This window comes from Toxotes jaculatrix, chromosome 7 (genome assembly GCF_017976425.1).
Source record: "Toxotes jaculatrix isolate fToxJac2 chromosome 7, fToxJac2.pri, whole genome shotgun sequence".
Taxonomy (NCBI): domain Eukaryota; kingdom Metazoa; phylum Chordata; class Actinopteri; family Toxotidae; genus Toxotes; species Toxotes jaculatrix.
The window spans coordinates 10085444-10105154 of record NC_054400.1 but is presented as its reverse complement, the minus strand read 5'-3'; the positions used below and the strand labels follow the sequence as shown (position 1 = coordinate 10105154).

Sequence of the window (19711 nt, the reverse complement as noted above, 5' to 3'; positions counted from 1 at the left end):
CTGTGGCCTATTTATACCCTGGAGACTTGAAAGAGCCCATTAATGCTCCGCAGGCCTCTTCAGAGACAAACGTGAGCATGAATCCAGTAGCACAAGATCTGTCTGATCTCCAGCCTCATCACCTTTTCTTCAGTACAACAAATAAGGAAAACTAAATCCTCAACGACCGGAAATTCTTGAGATGCAGTAAGACCACAAGCTTAAGATGACAATTTGCCCCTGATATTCCACTGTGGCGAGGACACGTTGCAGCTGCAGCACATTTGGGGATTTTGGATGCAGCATGTGCTTGGGTGTGCAAACCGGAGCTTCTGTCCTGTTTAGTTGAAACATTTGTTTGCTGACTCAGTTTGCCTCTATAGCTATGAGATTAGGGCAAGGACACTGAAAGGATTTACCTTCTAAATGGCTCACATATCTGAAGGTAAGTCAAGCTTTTGCAGTGGATCTATGATATTATAACAGGGTTAGGGCCAGTTTCGTAACAGTCTCACAACAAAGATCGTGTTTTACAAAACCATGTATGTTTAAAATGAAATGATTAGAAGCAATAGAACAAACATTGTAGTGGGCACTTTTCACAGAATGCTATCAAAAAATAAGCAGTCTCAAAAATGTAGTAAGAAACTAAGGTGGAGTTTTTTTCTTTTTGTGCCTCCAGTCATGCGCCACTCCCAGCAATGAGCTAAGCCCACTCCAACCACCTTGTCCCTTGCAGGATGACTGCTGTCTGCCCTTCTGAGAGCAGCCCCGAAGGGACCGAAGCTGGGGCCGGGACATCGGGCTCAAGGGGGTCGGGGGCAGCAGGCACTGCTGGGAGCAACTCAGTTTCTGGGGTCGAAACTGGGGGTACTAATGGAGATTCAGTCGGAGGTTCCACTGGAGGCACAGGCGTGGTTACTGGGGGCCAAAGGTACACCCGTTGGAGCCACCAGGACAGTTCCGACATCAATACAGACGATGAAGGAGCCACCATCCGCCGTCTCACTCCACTGGAAAGGCTGAACCTGGATATGTGCCAGGATGAAAGGTACAGATTTAGAGATAAAGCAGAAATTACCCTTTTAGGTCCTTTGTGGCCATAATTTTTTTTTTAAAGAATATTTTATTGTTGTATTTCTCTTTTTTTTCAACTTCTCAGACTTTGAAATTGTTTGTATTGTGCTCTGCTATGATGTATCATAAAAAATACAGTGTGACGTCTTTTGTATAATCTGTCCACAGGGTCGTCCGTGAGCTAACAGTGGGAAGAAGAATTGGCTTCTACAAAATTCGCGGAGAGATCGGCTGTGGAAATTTCTCCCATGTCAAGCTTGGAATTCATGCCCTCACCAAAGGTAAGACACTGCATGAAATGAATGGAATGCTACTGCACTTATGCTGCTTACACAGGGGAAAAGAAAAACATCAGCTAAACAAAGATGCCAAACTGACTTGACTGACTGACCAGGTATTGATAGATGTCAAGGCATTTTGACTGAATAGTCATTCCTAAGATAAGATGGATAACATCCATCTTTAAAGATAAAAGCTGTTGGTAAGCTCCCGTTTGGTCTCTGCTGTGGCTTCTTTTTTATAAGATTTAAGTGATAATTTGGCTGATGAGCTGTTTCCATCAATGGGCTGCAACACTAACAAGTGCGTCCTTATGTAGCAATTCACTGTGTGCTTGGCCAGGGGGCCGATTCAGCCACAAAGAGACAGACTGTCTGCTGCCCTTGAACAGATGGATTGATTAGAGATCTCCAGTTTCCTTAGCGACGGCTAAAATTGCTGCATGCCTCATCAAAGGCTAAAGAGTGAGAGAGGAGAATGAGTGTGTCACTGTCAGTCTGTGTTTGTGTTCAATATTTTTAGGGTAATATGTACTTTACTGTATGCTTGTCTGTACTATGCTATGTGTGTGTGTGTGTGTCTCTGTGTGTGCATGTACCGGTAAGTGGTATCATTTAGTCCTTCAAAAACAATATGAGCTGTGATGCATTTTAAATGCTCCTATTGAAGGCTACAGTATGTCACAGCTGAAAGGGAGCTTAATACCAGCCTGAATAATGTATAGTGACACACAATTAGATATCGCAACACCATTTCTTCGCTTAAGAGGTTTTCTGTATTTTGTTACCTGAGGTCTATTTTATTTATCTTTATGAATCATTAAAAGGAATACAGATGAGATATCAGCTGTTTGAGTCTGATACACTGCATGAAAAGTATTCTGATGTTATAAATGGGTTTGAAGGTCTGTACATTTTGAAATTTGGAGTATGTTTTCCTCACATTTTTAGAGGTGATAAGTTAAATTTGATTCCAGGACAATGTAACTACAGTAGTTCAGCCCTCTGTGTCCCTGTCATATTTAATCTTTACTGATTGAACCTTCCATATCTGCTCGGACCTTAAGTCATTGCGGTATGGCAATTTTCCTTCATTTATAAAGCAAATTTCTTCTTAAGATAGAGCTAAAAGTAAGAATTGGCCCCTGGGAGAATATAATCAAGAAAATTGGTTTCTGAGAGCAGCTAATCCTCCATCAAATTATCTACAGCAGAGCATCAGACCTGGTCACTTCAGGGGCAATTCTGTGTTTGCTACATGGAATCAGGCTCACATTTTAGATAAGATAAATCTTTATTGTCATTGCACAATCATACTTTGTACAAAAGTACAACAAAATTGAGGGACTGTTCCACATCAGTGCAAAAAGAAAGGCGTACAAATCGCAGCATAACAAAATAAAATATATTCAGAATAAAAGATACAGTGTATACAGAGTATATACAGAAACAGTGTACATTTTCTATTCTCTAGCTACAAACAACTTATGTACACATTTACAATATATTAAATTGAAGTTATTTTAATGATAATGCACAGTAAAACACCTAATGAGACTGCCTAAGTTCTAAAAGAAAGAAAAAATGATATTTAGATATTAAGTTATTTCTGTTATCTTGTTTCTATTGAAATATCACTTTAAAGAATTTCTCTGCATGGTTTTTAGTGATCCAGTTCCTCTGTAGAAATTTGTGTATGACATTAGGTTTCATGCATCACTGATGATTTGCTGCTCCATCACCAGACAAGGTGGCTATAAAGATCCTTGACAAAACCAAGCTGGATCAGAAGACCCAGAGGCTGCTGTCCAGAGAGATTTCTAGCATGGAGAAACTACATCATCCCAACATCATACGCCTTTATGAGGTTTGGCTCATGATTTGTAATTTACCTTTATCTGACGTCATCCAGCCCACATCCAGTCTTCTTCTTAGTAGTGCATTCTGACATACTTGTCACTCGTGTCACCCTTTTTCTTCTTTAGGTGGTGGAGACATTGTCACGGTTACACTTGGTGATGGAGTATGCAGGGGGAGGGGAGCTCTACACCAAAATTACTACAGAAGGGAAACTTTCTGACACCGATAGCAAGATTGTCTTCGCTCAGATCCTCTCTGCTGTTAAACACATGGTCAGGACAAATATATATGTTCATGTTGTGCTATGTTTAAGTAAGATAATAATAAACAAAATCTCAATCTGAAGGTAACCTATATAACACTTAATTAACACTGTAACTGTGATATTGCCCTTAAAGATGACAACCTATACTACATTAACCTATACATTTTAGTAAGTCATCTATATTGTTGTCCATTCTCTTTTGCTAAAATGACCTGGTTTTGAGCCACCATGTTTTCCCAGCATTATCACTCCTTACATGTAAAGCGTGTATACATTTACTTTTTAGTCATTCACACTTTATCAAAACAAACTTACAATAAGTACAACAGAAGACTAAATTCCAAGTACAAGATCCTGAGCTACCAAAGCATAATGAAAAATGTACATTTTTTAAAATCCCTTTAATGTTTAGATATGACAGACAGTTTGATGAAACTATACAGGAGCTGTGATGGATTAGAAAAACTACCTTTATGCATTTGCTTACATGGCAGCTTTAATGGATCAATAGCATTTCAGTGGTAACTGGACAAACTGCATGACTCATGCATTTTTGTTTGGTCAGACAGTCTATTGATGTGGGAGTCACATGGTTTCTTAGAGATCTCTGCCAGACCTATTTTAAGACATTAAAAATACTCTGTTTACAATAATAATTTTTGTTCAATATAAAGGTCATACATCCAAATGAAGTTTCAATAAGCAAAACACTTTTATGACTGAAGAGTTTCTCAGGAGCCTCTTTACCAGAATGTCTCTTGGATTCAAACCTGAGGACTCCGACATTTAACAGACATAGTAGAAATCAAATTATTAATTACAAAATCCTACGTGTAATACCATTAAATGGATGGATCAGATATTTCGATGCTGTAGTTTGAGCTATGGCCCCCTGTTAATAACTTACATCACTCAGTGTTTCATTTTTCTCCCACAGCATGAAAACAACATCATCCACCGTGACCTGAAGGCAGAAAATGTTTTCTACACCAGCAACTCCTGTGTCAAGGTTGGGGACTTTGGCTTCAGCACGCTGAGCCGCCGTGATGAGACTCTCAACACGTTCTGCGGCTCTCCACCTTACGCTGCACCTGAGCTCTTTCGGGATGAGCATTATGTTGGCATCTTTGTAGACATCTGGGCCCTGGGTGTGATGCTGTTTTTCATGGTGACAGGCACCATGCCATTCAGGGCAGACACAGTGGCCAAACTGAAGCGCTGCATCCTGGATGGGGCCTACATGCTGCCCTCCTGGGTGCCAGAGGCATGCCAGAGGCTGATCAGGGGGATCCTCCAACCCATACCATCTGACCGCTGCACAGTGGAGCAGATGATGGGCTGTGAGTGGCTGCTCCCTGTTGACTTCCCGCGGGCCATGGAGCCCTTTAAACTAGACCCATCCTACCTTGCAGAGAGTGATCCATCTGGACTCAGGGAGGAAGAGACAGAGGTAAAGGCAGCACTAGAGGCACTAGGAATCACTTCAGAACACATCCTCAACAACCAGGGGAAAGACTGCAGGAGCTCTATCACCGGGGTCTATAGGATCCTGTTACATCGAGCTCACAAGAGACGGGCTGTTGAGAGCATACCTGCAGTCACACAGGTAGTCGGAACAACAACAAGTAAAAAGGAACGACTAAAAGTGTACCGTAGTTTACGGCACACGTCTAAACTCTGTGTGATTCTGTGACAAAATGCTCTGCTTCGCACTGGTAATTAAATGACTATATAGTCTTGGATGAGTTTGCATGGATTTCATTAGAAATGTGCTTTTCAGTCCAGCAGTATAAATTGAAATCATGTAACTCCACTGAGCACCTGAAATCTGGGATTTCTTACTTTCATATTTTTCTTCTAGTAAGTAAAATTAGTCTCTGTGAGAATGTTGGTAGCACTGAATCATTATTGTCTCCTTGTTTGACAGGGACAGGGACCTGTATTCTCATGAGATTTGCAAATATAATGAAACTGAATTGAAGTAAACATAATAATGATTAAAAGGCATACATAACTTATTTGGGTCATGCAAGCCAGATATTTGTAGCCCACTCCCATTCTGTGCTTAGTTGTGCTTTAACACACCAATAAACTCCATGAAAAACCAATGTAGCATAAAAGAGTTAGAAGTCCACAGCATTGTGCTGAGGCGATAAAGTGGTGAAACGTGCAGTCAGTACATGAAATGTTTTGTTTTTAATGTTTAATTGCACTTTTCTTCAATGCCTTAGTTTTCTACAATGTTATGAAATCAGACAGACTGGTTTCATTATACTCCTTAATGTTTGTGATGATATTCATAAACTGATGAATAGAGTTTTCACATCTTGCCCACATCTTCCCCACATCTTCCAGAGCCAATAAATGACATTAAGCTATGAATACCAATATACCAATCACCAAAGTTATTTGTTGGTCATGTGGCAAAATTAATTTTCAGTTTTGACTCAGACAATTTCAGTATGTCAGTAATTAGGGTTTTTTTTATTCATCTGATGCCATGTTCCTGCTAATGTGTTGATTAAAATACATTTAAAATTTAAATGCATCAGTCTTTTCTTAACGTTTATGATGCTTTCATGCTGATCATTTTAACACAAAATACAGCTCTGAATCTGAAGGCACATTTACTGGTATTTTGCAAACAATTACTAATTGCATTGGCGTACAAGCGAATGGAAGTGAATGAGTGCAAATCCCATTCAAGTGAATGGGAAAGTGATTAAAGTTCATTGTATTGTTTTATACCCTTTTCCTGTGTTTTACAGAAAGAAAAACACAATAACAATATTATAATATTTAGTATTTCTGTTACTTTAATAATAATATAATAACATGTATTGTCATTTTCTGTATTGTACTGCAGCCATGTGTATGCAGGAAGCAGGAGCGAGTGCAGTACATGGTGTAACACTGTACTAACTACACTTCCCAGAATCCCTCAAGAAACACACGTACGCATATCCGCTTTCACGTGATGACGCAAATTTTGCCTTGTTGGAAGGTGGTTTCTGGAGGAAGCGCTTTGACAGCGGACGGTAGCAGAAAGACTCACTGAGTTGAAGAACCGATAGACACCCGGACGCACTCACTCGAATGATCATTTGTCTCCTGTTACCTTACGGTAAGGAAATTCTTGGGAATTAGCTGCGTATTTTCAGCGTGTTTAATGTCACGAGGGACCACGCCCTCTTTAAATATAGCTGATGACAGGATTAATAAGGCATGGTTAAGCAGCTGGCCCGTCGATGCTGGCCTTTTGATAAATTTCTTTATTTCTGCCAGTGGAGTAAATATTGCGATTACATTTTTTTTCTCAGCCTGTTGAAATTAAACGCTCTTGGTTCCCATTGCCAGCTGCTACTTTAAATAGGTCATTCAACGTTTGTGTCTGAAATGGCTTTGCTGCAAGACAACAGTCTCATATTGCAAGACAATAGAGGTACCCTACACAAGAACAGCCTCCATATGTATGTGTTTTCTTCGGTAAGAAATGCAGCATAGAAATAGTCGTTTTCTGTAATTAACTAACCGTTTTGCGGGTTATTTGTTTTGATATTTGATATTGTATTCACATCTCGTGACAAAGACGTGGGGGCGGGGCTCAAAATAAGATGAGGTCATGATGGGAGCACAGCGATGATGCAATAGGAAACTGTTTACTTGGCAGTTTAGCATACGTGTTTTTAAGTCATTGACGGGGAAGTGTTATCTGTCACATTAGACATCACATTAGAGGCCATTAAATCCCTTACAGTCAGAATAGCATCCACATGCTCTTGCAGCCTCCACATGAAGGTCAAAGCACACTACATAGCGGCATCTCAGATATTTGAGTACAGTGGTATAAAACAGAGAAATACACCAACAGTTTTTCTGCCAGATGAATGTTTTAACAAAATCAGTCAACTGATTACACTGTTTCATGCATTGTTATTAACTTAATGCAAATGCTGTGCTCTACATTTTCCCGTGTTGCTACAGATGTCAATCACTGAGGACCTTCCAGACATGGATGGAACAGACCTGTTGGGGCTGCTGTTCCACGATGGAGGGGATGGCTCTGCAGAGCCCCTCTTTCCTAATGAGAACGGACTCATTGAATCCTGGCTGTCTGAACAAGATGTAAGACTTCATTCCAAAAAACATACAACTAGATATAATTGTAAAAATAAATGTCCAAGGTTTGGAAACAATAATAGAAACATCTACATATCAAAGAAACTACATGATCATGGAGTAGCTAATAGTATAACGACCTGATGACTTACCAGTTGTGTGTGTGTTTCAAAGTTTAATACTGTCTTTTGTTGCCCAGATGCTCACAGGTATGGATACTGAAGACTTTCTGTCCAGCTTGTTAGAGGAAGAGGACAACATGGGGACTATTTGTCCCTCTCATTCTCCCTTGGGCAGTGACAGTGGCATTTCTGATGACAGCAGCACTGGGGTTGGAAACAACAATCTTCTGGGATGCCCAAGTCCCCATGGTAGTGATAGTGACGTTGTGCCCAGCCCCAGTTACTCACAGCCCAGTCCTGTGCACTCGGACCCTGCCCAGGGCCCTGGAGAGCTGCACACAGAGAATCTGGAGGTCTTAACAGTCCAGGCAGATCACAGCTACTCTCTGCTTCAGGGCAGGGACATGGATATCCTGCAGAGTGTGAGGACAGAAAGACCAGATACAGACGTCTTCATTGATTTGGGTATGTGTTGTCCAATAACTCTTGAATATGTGTAATCTTTGGGTTTACTTTAAAATTTTTTTAAACTTTACTGACTTAAAATATGCAGCAACAAATGGGAGAAAAAGGTTATGAAGTTTATTTTAAATGTATTTTTTTCTTGTGACAGATGACCTGGTGAGTGAGGCAATAGAGGAGGACATCACCAGCGAACTGCCCTGCACTTTGGCCATAGAGGACTCAATGCAGGATTCAGCACAGCCCAACAAAACAGACCAGGTCAGTGTCTCTCTAAATATTTTAGCCATACCAAAGAGACTGCTTTAAATATCTTCCCAAAGACCCAAAGATTTGGTTAATAAGCCAATAGTGTGTGACATTCTAAGATGGTTCATGCACTACTGAAAACATACAAAGATTTATAAAACATTGTCTTTCCTCCCTTCAGTTCCAGTTTAAAGAGATTGTGCTCACTGAGGAGGAGAAGCGTCTTTTGGCGAAAGAAGGAGTAACCATTCCAACACAAATGCCTCTCACAAAGGTAATTGAAACAGTTAATGTCTGTAATTCCTTGAGCTGATGGTGTTGTTGTTAGCTACACTGGGTTGCAGAATACTGTAAATGCAAATACATCATTGAGCGTAATCAGAGCCCGTTACGCAGATGCATATAATTTTTGTTACATTCATTTTTGTAGCAGTTGTTTCATCATAATCCTGAACAGTATTAGCTTTTTTTTATTGTATGGCCATATGTGAATGTTTTTGTCTCATTTCTCGGTGTGATAATTATTTCGTTTTTCTTTTTTTCTTTTTTTTTTACCCTCAACCCCTGATTTTGCTGGATGAATAATCAAAATGGATTTTTTGTTTGGTCTGTCTGCGGTGCAGCTGCTCAAAGCTGTTACATATACGTTGTCATCTGTCATGTCAACACTCCCGTGAAAGCCGCCTCCTCTCTGTGTAACAGGCAGAGGAGAGGACCTTGAAGAGGGTCAGGAGGAAGATCCGCAACAAGCAGTCGGCTCAGGAAAGCCGCAAGAAGAAGAAGGTGTATGTTGATGGACTGGAAAACAGGTGAGATAAAGAGGCTAAAATTTCTAAAACATTTTTAACATAGATACAGACATTTCTACACCTGTTCTTAGAATAATAGTCAGATATTCTACAGTTAGTATGGGAAGTATGGAAAAGCTTGACTTGCATAAAACAAATGGTGGTGCAACACATTACTTTGACTATCTGTGAGTGTTTGAATAAATAAACTGATGTCTTCCTACCACAGGGTTGCCATCTGTACTGCACACAACCTGGAATTACAGAAGAAAGTCCAAATGCTTCAGAAACAGAACATGTAAGAACTCTGAGATTTTGCTTCTGGATTAATAATAATTTGGACAAAACATAAGTAATAACATTTAGTGTTTTTTGAATCTGTGGTGTTTTTTGAATCTGTTGACATCTCTTACAGTAAATGTGTCCTCTTTGTTCTCACAGCTCCTTGATAGAGCAACTGAGGAAACTACAGGCTATGGTGAAGATGTCAACTATGAAGGCCAGCACAACCAGCACTTGTGTCATGGTAAATTTGATTAGTGATTATTGTTCAATGTCAAGTTCTTTGTCATACTGCAGTGTTTTTTTCCTCACTTTCTCCTTTGGTTTGCCCTCCAGGTGTTCCTGCTTTCTTTCTGCCTCATTATCTTCCCATCAGTCAATCCGTTTGGTGGAAACACAGAACAGAAGGAGCTCTATACACCCACCTCCAGTATGTTACCTAAAAAAAAAGTCTGTTATATATTCTGTTGTTATGTATTTTAGCCTTTCTTGTTGTTTCTTTTTTAGATACACATAATTTGTTGCATTCTTCATCAGGATATAATACCTTTTCAGTGTGTACGGGTGCACTGTATGCTAGCCAGTGTAGTGCTGTTTTATTGATTGCGTGATCAAGATTTCAGGGATTTCTTTTTCAGCAGTGTGCCTTTGTTGGCTCATGTTTGGTAATCATTTTTCATTCATTATTGCAGTCATCTCTCGGACCTTGCGCTCACTGCCATCAGAAAGCACAGATGCCATACCCTACCTGGAGCCTGAAAAGGACGACCTTACCTTTGTGTCCCAAGCAGAGGTGGAGAACGTTAAAGCCATCTTTGCCGGGGGTCAGAAGAATCACACTCCTGACTACCAGAGGGTGGAGCAACCTGACTCGGAAACAGGCGTCAACAGCAACTCTTCGGCAGACTTCCCTAATCCCGCTCAGGCTGCAGAGATGAAGCCGGGGCCGGCTGCCGGAGTAGGGGCCTTACAGGAAGGATCCATTGATACTGTAGTGGCATCTGCTGTAGCATATGAGGTCTCAGGGTCCAAGGATAACTGGATAGACCGGAACCCCCCGTCTGTCATATTACAGCAGCACCGCTCAGATGAAATGTAGTAAGGAGATGTTTAGCAATATGACCACCAGAGGGAGCCATATTCTTAATGTTATGGGTACCAGAGGGAAATTTAAACTTAGAAAAAGAGGAAGGGAAAAAAACACTAATTATCAAGATAAAGGATAAATCTGTCCCTGCTTTTCCCCTCTAACAGTCTTCTGATGTACTACTGTTACTTTAATTGCACTTTGTTCTGATTTCCTTGTACGAGCGATCAAAAAGAACTAGATAGAGAGATTTCCATGTTTTAACAGTGTAAACTACCTAAAAGACAGGACAATGCAGAGACAAAATGCATGCTTGCATTTCTGGAGGCCGCATGCTACTTAGGTCGCATCGTGGCCTTTTACGTTATTATACAAATTGGTGGTGATGACCAAAATTTGTGAAAATTGATAATGAACCAGGAGACTGCAGGTTACTTCAAAGAGAAGTATTACTTGATGGCATTTTTATTTATCACCAAATTCTAGGGTGAGCTTTGTTTGACTTTAGTCTGATCACCTCCAACAGCTCTTAATGTACGCTGCTCATAAATGAGTCTCCCATAGTAAGTAGTTGTGAAAACAAATACTGCAACAGTTTGCGCTGCAAACTAGTCAGGAACATCCATTGCATAGTAGAAGACAGTTTGCTTGATTCTCATAAAGCTTGATCAAAGTGGTTGTTTGACCACCATTATGCTTAAGCCATTGCAGGACATTTGGCCATTTAGAAGACTTGTAAAGTTTGTTAGTATTTCCCTTGTAACAAGGGTGTCCATGGTCATTTTTAATTTTGGAATGCTTTGTTTTTTTTATGTTTATGTACAGTACAGCAAGAAAAATAAGTCTGCAAAATGTAGAACAAGACACTGAACCTTTGACTTTGTTAGCCAGCTCCAGTCTACCCCTGCAATCTCCTCTTTTACAATTTCATGGGACAGTTCTTACCTTTATAAACACTTCTGAAATACCTTAGCACCTGTGTGCACCGAATAAGGGGTTTGATATATTTGCTCAGTAAACCGTGTTGCAGTAAAATATACTCAAAAATGTGATGACCTGTTTTGTCAGTGAGGCATTTTTGTTATTATTTGTGTATTTCTCATGTTACTATCAGTGATACATGGAATCTAAATGGTATTGGAACTTCTTTTTGTTATAATCAAGAGTCAATGAGATTTTAAATGTTGCTCATGTTGAACAAATGCACTGACATTTGACATAGTCCAAGAATGGAATGTACATACGCTTAAATGATTGTAACTCTTATGTATATTTGAATTCTTTATGTATAAAACATGTCTGAACATCTATGATAATAAACCTTTTATATATCAGAATTACCTCAATGTTTCTCTTGATCTGTGTTACTGATGAGGGAATAGAAATATACTGTACATGTATGTACTTTTTAAAAAAAAACTTTTTCAACTTGCGGAGGCTGTTGATCATGCAAACATACTCTGAAATTAAATATTACAAAAGGGACACCTACAAGTGGCTTGCAGTATGGTGCATAAACTTTTGAACTACTTTCAAGATAAACATTCACCCACATAAGTTTCTTTAATATTCTCAGGTTTCATAGTCTTTTGTTATGCAGAAATCTTCCTTCAGTAGTCCTACGGTCCCTTTTCACAGACAAATTAGTGCTCACAAGCTAACTAGGACAACCACAATCTGGAACTGTTTGTCACACCTTTTGACAGTTTTAGTTCATGAAAGCAGACCGTTTCTAATTTATCCACCACTGGATATTCACAGCCAGCTTGGGATTTTCCCCATCATCTTAGCCAAACTGCCTACTGCGTTCAGAACGGTGACAGACACAAAATTCCAAAAGCTTACAGGAACAAATACAGCTCATGTAACTGGCATATCACAGAGTGCTTTTTTCCAAGGCAAATAATGTAATTGTGTAACAATTTGAAATGTTGAAATTTTACCTGTATGGGTAATATATGGCATTTTGAGTATTTTCTAAGGAGGGCAGGTTAATTATATAGTTAATTTATATTTTATTCTGTAAACTCAAAACTGGGTTTTGTTTCTTTTATCCCTGTGCCCTCTTCTGTCTGTGTGCAAGTTCCTGCCCCATTGCCCATGGTTGGCAAACAATATTCGTCTGACTATAGATGCAAACTCAGCTGTCGGGAAATAACTGCATATAGGGACTGGGCCGGTTGGTGACTCACAAGAGTGAGGGTGGAATCATGAGTCACGAGCTTTTTCAGCATGTTGAGACTAGCCGAGCAGTAGGGGAAAGGTCACTCGGTAAATGACCGGCAGATGGCGCTGTGGCACCATATTTCTGATGCTGAGAGCTCTGCTCTGTGCAAAGTGAGCTGGTGTGCTACAGCTCAGTAGATGGTGTAAGACAGAAACAACCTTTAATAGAGGCTAATATTCTGGTAAAGTGGCCTCTTTTATGGTGCATTCGTCTTTCTTAGCAGTGCAGATCTCCATGATAAATTTTGAGGTTACTTATAATTAATATAATTTGTTTTCTAAATCTCAATTACTCATACATACTCTAAAATTATTGCTTATAATATAGGATAGAGGCATAATATTTCAAGTTAAGACAAGACCAGTCAACTGGTGCGTAAACATGCACAGCCTTCGGCATGTGGCTGAACGGCGAATGATGTTGAATGTAAACTCCTGCAGTCTCACTGATAAGATAATTTGGCCTGAAAAGGACTTCTGGCCGCGGCACGTGGCGCTCTTCTGGAGGGGGGGCCACGCGCATCTGTCGGGCATCTGCCGTAGGGCAATGAATGGAGTGGTATAATAAAGAGCGTGGAGAGCACGCACACACACATACAGGGGTTACTCACACACCCCAGCCCCTTGAAAGGATCGGGGGGCAGGTGGAGGACGTGAGTATTGTTGTGACACAAAGTGGGGGTTTTTTTTCTGCGCAAAGACAGACTGGCAATTAAGCCTCCTTTCAATGGACGAACAAAAAACTGGCGTGTGCCGGCCACAAGCTGTTTTGGTCACTCCTCCAAAACACGTCGCCATCAGGAAATCTCTCCCTATTCGGGTCAGGACAGGCTTGCAAGTCTCGCTCTGGAGACAGTTCTGTAACTCCCGGGCAGAGTGTAAACACAACAACACGTTAGGTTACAGGTTGGTAGGATGCACGCGTACCCAGGTGCACAATCGGTAAGCTGTTTATTAAGGGCAAGGTCTGCAGGGAAATTTTGGATGGGCTATAAATAAAACAGCTGTGATTCCCCCAAGCTGGGGAAGTCCAGTCTTCAACTGATCGTTCCAGAGTTTCTCATGGAATATATTCCTTTCACTTATGATTTCCCTGCTGTTTCACCTGCTGCAAAGATCCGGCATTTTTCCTTTGACGGATCTTATTCACTCACTTGCGTTGTGAAATTGGTGCAAAACAGTTATACAACCTGCAAACACAAAGCAGGATTCCTGGTATTCAATGATGAAGACATATACAGAAAACCCGAGCACAAACTCCACCTGTAATCATGATACAAACAACAAATATAAAGAAAGAAAGCAATTAGGTCGCTCGTTTTAAAAATCCTTCAAGTGTCTGCAATATCACATGATGTATATGTTTAATCTTTGGGTCATAAACATGCCATACATATGTCAGAATGTCATCTGCTCCGTAATATTCAGTGGGTCGCTAATTGCCTCAGTGGATTCAAGCCTTATTGTGTAAGTATTACGGTGACTCTGAATCGTAAACAGGACTTTTAGTTTTTGTACACGGTGGTGATGTTGGATGTTGACAAGGCAAGGACGACTTGGATGTGGGTGGGGAGGGGGGGGATTTCTTGAAAGGTTGTAATCTTGCCCCACGTGGGGTTGTCAACAAGCTCCGCGTAACTGCCCTGGGACTTTTGCTTTCCACACTCTGGCTGTTCTGAGCCAATGGTAGGAGGCAGGAGCGGAAAAGACCGCCCCTTGCCGAGAAACAGCGTCGACTTGCTATAAAACCACCCACAGTCTGTTCCGAGCTTAGAATAACGCAAGAGCCCGACACAGAGAAGCACACAGCCTTGTTTTTTAGTTCACTGCAAGAACTCGATCGCGCTTGGATTATAACTATGACTCTGGAAGAGATCCGCGGACAAGAGAACACAATGGAAAACGCTGATAGGTAAATATTTTTACTCGCGTATACAACGTTGTTCAAGCTTTACTTGTTAATCAAAATGTGCCCAGTGTTCTGATTATGTGTATTTTTCTTTGTCAAGGGTGCAAAGTGCAGGCGCAGCCCTGGAAGAGCTGCTGGTCGCTGCTAAGAAGCAGGACTACCTGACAGTTGGAGTTTATGAATCTGCTAAAGTCATGAATGTGTAAGTATTGCAATTCGTCAAATGTTTAATTTCAATTACCATTTTAAAAGCTGAAACATAAGGATGAAAGAATATTTTTTGACAACCTTTCTCATCTTTTTTCCCTCCCGCAGTGACCCAGACAGTGTGGCATTCTGCGTCCTCGCCACCGATGGGGAGTACAAGTTTGATTATGCTCTTCAGATCCACTTCACCCTCATCCAGGCCTTCTGCTTCGATAACGACATCAACGTGGTGCGCGTCAATGATATCGAGCGCCTGGCCGACCTCGTGGGTGCAGACGAGACCGGCGAGCCCAAGGACGCGCATTGCATTCTTGTCACGGTACGTACCCAGGAGCACCCACTCACAGTCAGGAACCGGCAGCCAGTGAATCATGCATGCATCACTCCTCTGTCTGAATTTTCTGCACATGCTGCCGGGTTACTGCACGTTTGCAAAGCCAATATGTGTTGCAGGGTTTCTGACTCTTAAACATCTCACTTATTTTATTGCAGAGCCCCAGTGCAAACCCTTGGAAAGACCCTGCCCTGGACAAGCTGAGTCTGTTCTGTCAGGAGAGGCGCAGTGTGTACGACTGGGTGCCCACCATCACACTCCCAGAACGCTGAAGTGACAGCCTGCTAAATATGCTTCACATGATGATGATGAAGATGATGAAAAGAAAGTCAAGGAGCTGAGCTTCAGCTGGGGGTGTCAAGCCTTTCTGCCTCACTTTTCTGGATTAAGAGGCTGTGGCTGTAACCCCCCATCCCTCTGCAAGAGTGCACCCTTCCAGTGCATTCTGGGTCAGCACGTTGGTTCTGGATTACCCAGAGGAAGGGGTTCAAGTTCAGAGGTCAAGTGTGGACTAAGTCAGGTGTTTGTGGAGTGGACAGAAAGCCTGAGGGGCAATGAGAAGGAGTTGGACTGGACTGCACACTGCAGGAAAAGATGATTAGTGGTGACCCAGGGAGTGCCCTGGATAATAGGCACCGGGGGAGGTGTGCAGAGAAGGTCACAGAGAAAGAGACTGTGCAAGAAATGGACTTATGAAAGTGTGGAGGCTGCCCTGAATCTCATCAAAGGGAACAAGGCAGATGCTGGTCCTGAAGAGGGTATCTGAAAATGTCTAAGTGGACTTTATTTTCCAGTGCAGCTATCAGGACATTCTTGGAATAAGCAAAGACTTTGCTTGCAAGTCCTGATTTCAGCTGTGTCTGTACCTGTGACACTTTTTCATGGACTATTGTTTTTACTTTCAAATATGCAGACAAACCAATGCAATAGTAATTGGAATTGTACTCATTTTTAATGTTTTGTGAATAAACATTTGGAGTCAAACTCATCCTCTCTTGTCAGAAATGTTATTTCTCCTTTGTATTAAGCGTCACAGACCATTGATCTAAGATGCAGCAGTGTGTGGGAAGTTAAACCAAATTGCACAGACAGATGTATCAGGAAGTGTTTCACGATATCAGCTACACATTTCTAGAGAAGAAGGAAAGAGTAAAAATGTGGGTGGCAGATGGAAAGTAAAGATCAAATGACTGGGTGGCTTAAAAAGAGACAAAATGAAGAAAAAGAGAGTAGAACAGTTACAACATAATGATACTTATGACATGTACTCTTTCCAGGCACTGACCTTTTACCGCTCATACACCAGCTGCCTTACGCGACAGCTTGCACAATCGCTTCAGCCAGAATTGAGAATGAGGCTGGGGGGGCCTGCAGGAAAGAGCTTTCTTTTGTTTTCTGTGCACAGGCAGCTGGGGCAAGAGAGATCTGTGTGTCAGTAGGTAGTGTGCTTAGTTATTGTTTTGTGCATCCAAGTGGAAAGAGAATGGTGCATTGTATCAATAACCCAATTCTGATCTACTGTACAGCACTACAGGTTAAACCTTACATATCAGAGATGCACTGTTGGGAAAGTTTTCATGCATGAAAGCTCAGTTTGATAAATCCGGCAGTGGCTTACAAAATTCATGCAAACCATTAAGCAACACACATGGGGAAAGAAATGAAAAGTTAAAATTAAAGCATTTTGTATTCCTGTAGACACGTGCACCTACTGGCACGTGCAGTCACACTATTGAAAATGGACTAGAATTGGAGTTGCGCTGTGACGGAATGAGGGTCAGAAAGATAGTCAGAGACAGGCAAGGGGAAGCTTGTGAGTGTTGTGGTCGGGTCTGAGCTGAAGCTGACAGTAAAGGGCGGCCCACATCAAAGCGATTGCAGCCTTCAGAGGAACTCAATTCGCTTTTCTTGGCAGCACCTTGGTCTCCAACCAGCCACTGGTCATACCTTGCATGTGTACATGCGTGAACACACAGAAGTGCACACAAGAATGAACAGACACACGCATCTGTATGTGCACGCTTGCACACATACGTGCTCACAGCCACACACACACACATGCCTGCAAAGGAGGCAGTCCCTCACAGCTGACTGACTGACTGAAGTCAGGTAATTGCTCAGTGTTCTAAGAACAGAGGAAGCTTTGCTCAAACAGAATTACAAAAAAGTTGTAGAGATGCAATAAAGGGACTTTCCTTAGGCACTAATATCTGCACTGGTAGGCCTATGGGTACTGAAGTAAATTATCATAAATGCTGACAAAACTAGTCATTTTCTTACAAGCACTGTCAAACCTTTAGCTAGATTAGGATTACCCAGTCTTGTGAGACATAGTTATGAAAAACAATGTGGCTTCTGATGACTGGCTTTTGCAATCTGGACTCCACAATCAAACATGAAACCTGTGTCTGATTGAAGATGAAACACAATATGTTGCGAAAATCACCTATAAAAATCCCAGCCAACTCATACTCTAGGGTGTGAAACAATCAACATGTTCATAACATAAACAACAAAGGACAGAAAAAATCAAACATTATTACTGAGTAGGTTTTCAAAAGCAACCAAAATATTCAGGGATTTTTTTTGCCTCTGTAGGTCAGCAAAAACAAAACAAAAGTTGCCAGTTCAATGGTTGTTACAATCAAGCACTAAGGTTATTGTTGGCTACACCGATCAGCCAAAAGACTGAAACCACCTGCCCCTCCTGTCCCCTCCTCCATCTGCCCTATACCCTCTTGCTGCCAAAACAGATCTGACCCATCCTTGCATGGACTCTACAAGACCTCTGAAGGTTTCCCATGGTATCAGACACTAAGAAGTGTCATGACTAGCCCCTAAGGGGGCTGTTCTTTGAACTCTTTTGTTTGGATCTCTTTTGTGGACATTTGGACCTTTTCAGATTCTTGTTTAGTTTGTTAAGTTTTGTTCACTGTTCCTGTTTTATTTTGAAATCATGGCCCTTGTGTATCTTGTCTTGTTCTACTTCCTGTCTTTGTCTTGTTTCCCTCCTTTTGTGATTGTCTGCCCCGCCCTAATTGGTTTCACCTGTTGCCCATTGCCTGGTGTATTTAAGTCTCATTATTGGCCTGTGTTCTGGTTGGTTCGCCTGTGTTCCATGACCAAGTCTGTTTCCTTGCCTGAGTGTGTGTCTTTCCCGTGATCGTTCCCGCACCTGTGCCTTGCATTTTTTCCTACCTCATGGACTTACTTTGGTTTCCTCTGTTTGCCAGTAAGAACGTTTTGTATTTTCGTTTGGTTTGGTTTCTGAGTATTTTTCTCCTGCGTGGATGATTTTTGGTTGTTTGAGTTTTGTTCCCTGGCCCTGGTCACTTCCAGTGATTTTTGGTTCATTAAAAGACTTTTTAAGTTACTCCTAGCCTGTTTTGGGGGGTTTTGCGTTTCACTTGCTACCTAATATCCCACAGCTTGACAGGTGCCATTGTAACGAGATAATCGATGTTATTCACCTCACCTGCCATGGTTTTAATGTTGTGCATGATCAGTGTAAATCCTTGTCCTACTTTGGAACACCATGTCTGTTTTTTATGCTATGTTCCTTTTGGCTACAGGTGTATGTGGGCCTGCAGAGAAAGAAAAAAGACTCTAGATGCTACTGGAAAACACTCCTTGGCTCCACTGCTGCTGATATTTGTATGGAATTAACAAACATCTTCTCCCTGTGTTAGCTGTGGTGCCAAAGCCTGAAGCAACAGTCCAGACTGTCGAGACAGCCCGACTGTCTGCACAGTGTCTGAGCCAGAGATCTACAGCTACGATAGTCTGAAAGGGAGGGAGCGAGACCAGACAGATGTGCTCTGACTGAGAAACATTAGTGTTTTCAACCGTGGCACAGAAATATGGTAAGCATCAAGCAGTAGCTTACTCCATAGCAGCTTACTCCATAGTATTATCCTGACTGTTTTTTTTCTTTCTGATAAACAGTTCTCTTTTTCACTTGGGTCATAAGCCCCCAAACAAATATTCAGTTTATCTGACAGCTTACATTCTTACAGAGAAAGTTTGACAGTTTGTGAAATATGCTTAATATTTTCTTCTGCTGAGAGTTAGATGCATATGTCCAATCAATATGAAGCTAAAGCTTGCAGTCAGTTAGCTTAGCTTAGCTTAGCATTAAGAGTGGGAACAAGGGGAAACACTGTCCAGCTTTATTTTGAGTTATATACATTGGATAAAGTCAGTACTGCTTGGCAGTGTAACAAGCCTTTTGTGTATGGTTAAAATTGAGAATCTCTGAGCCATATGGCAATGATAATGCTGATATTGTCAGCCTTACTTACTCCCCATCAAAAGAGGGAGGAACTGTTAATATTTTGGATATTTTGTTCTGTAATATTATAAATATTATAATATCATTCAATGTTTGCTGTTTGACTATTTTAATCCTGGGGAAATTTTACAGTAGGTGTTTCTATATCAGGATGCCTGAAGATTCCCAGACTTGTG

The 19711-nt window shown here is 41.3% G+C and overlaps 3 protein-coding genes across 3 annotated transcripts; all 3 read left to right on the top strand.

The window, feature by feature from the left end:
- The first annotated feature begins 719 nt into the window (after positions 1-719).
- Positions 720-5152, top strand: nim1ka (NIM1 serine/threonine protein kinase a). The gene is made up of 5 exons (XM_041042704.1): positions 720-1030; positions 1225-1337; positions 3080-3201; positions 3320-3466; positions 4397-5152. Exons 1-5 carry the CDS (start codon positions 720-722, stop codon positions 5150-5152), a joined length of 1449 nt encoding a protein of 482 aa, XP_040898638.1.
- Positions 5153-6448: 1296 nt separating this feature from the next.
- Positions 6449-10666, top strand: creb3l3l (cAMP responsive element binding protein 3-like 3 like). The gene is made up of 10 exons (XM_041043022.1): positions 6449-6583; positions 7444-7584; positions 7778-8165; positions 8314-8423; positions 8593-8685; positions 9114-9220; positions 9429-9497; positions 9641-9725; positions 9818-9911; positions 10174-10666. Exons 2-10 carry the CDS (start codon positions 7444-7446, stop codon positions 10578-10580), a joined length of 1494 nt encoding a protein of 497 aa, XP_040898956.1. The 5' UTR covers positions 6449-6583; the 3' UTR covers positions 10581-10666.
- Positions 10667-14579: 3913 nt separating this feature from the next.
- Positions 14580-16232, top strand: gadd45ga (growth arrest and DNA-damage-inducible, gamma a). The gene is made up of 4 exons (XM_041043156.1): positions 14580-14706; positions 14804-14905; positions 15019-15229; positions 15403-16232. Exons 1-4 carry the CDS (start codon positions 14654-14656, stop codon positions 15514-15516), a joined length of 480 nt encoding a protein of 159 aa, XP_040899090.1. The 5' UTR covers positions 14580-14653; the 3' UTR covers positions 15517-16232.
- The last annotated feature ends 3479 nt before the right edge of the window (positions 16233-19711 follow it).

Coding starts and splice junctions, on each gene's coding strand:
- creb3l3l (XM_041043022.1), top strand. CDS start 7,444: ATGTCAATCACTGAGGACCTTCCAGACATGGATGGAACAGACCTGTTG. Junction 9,221..9,428: donor GTTGATGGACTGGAAAACAG/GTGAGATAAAGA, acceptor TTCCTACCACAG/GGTTGCCATCTGTACTGCAC. Junction 9,498..9,640: donor ATGCTTCAGAAACAGAACAT/GTAAGAACTCTG, acceptor TTGTTCTCACAG/CTCCTTGATAGAGCAACTGA.
- nim1ka (XM_041042704.1), top strand. CDS start 720: ATGACTGCTGTCTGCCCTTCTGAGAGCAGCCCCGAAGGGACCGAAGCT. Junction 1,031..1,224: donor GATATGTGCCAGGATGAAAG/GTACAGATTTAG, acceptor ATCTGTCCACAG/GGTCGTCCGTGAGCTAACAG. Junction 3,202..3,319: donor ACATCATACGCCTTTATGAG/GTTTGGCTCATG, acceptor TTTCTTCTTTAG/GTGGTGGAGACATTGTCACG.
- gadd45ga (XM_041043156.1), top strand. CDS start 14,654: ATGACTCTGGAAGAGATCCGCGGACAAGAGAACACAATGGAAAACGCT. Junction 14,707..14,803: donor ACAATGGAAAACGCTGATAG/GTAAATATTTTT, acceptor TTCTTTGTCAAG/GGTGCAAAGTGCAGGCGCAG. Junction 15,230..15,402: donor CGCATTGCATTCTTGTCACG/GTACGTACCCAG, acceptor ATTTTATTGCAG/AGCCCCAGTGCAAACCCTTG.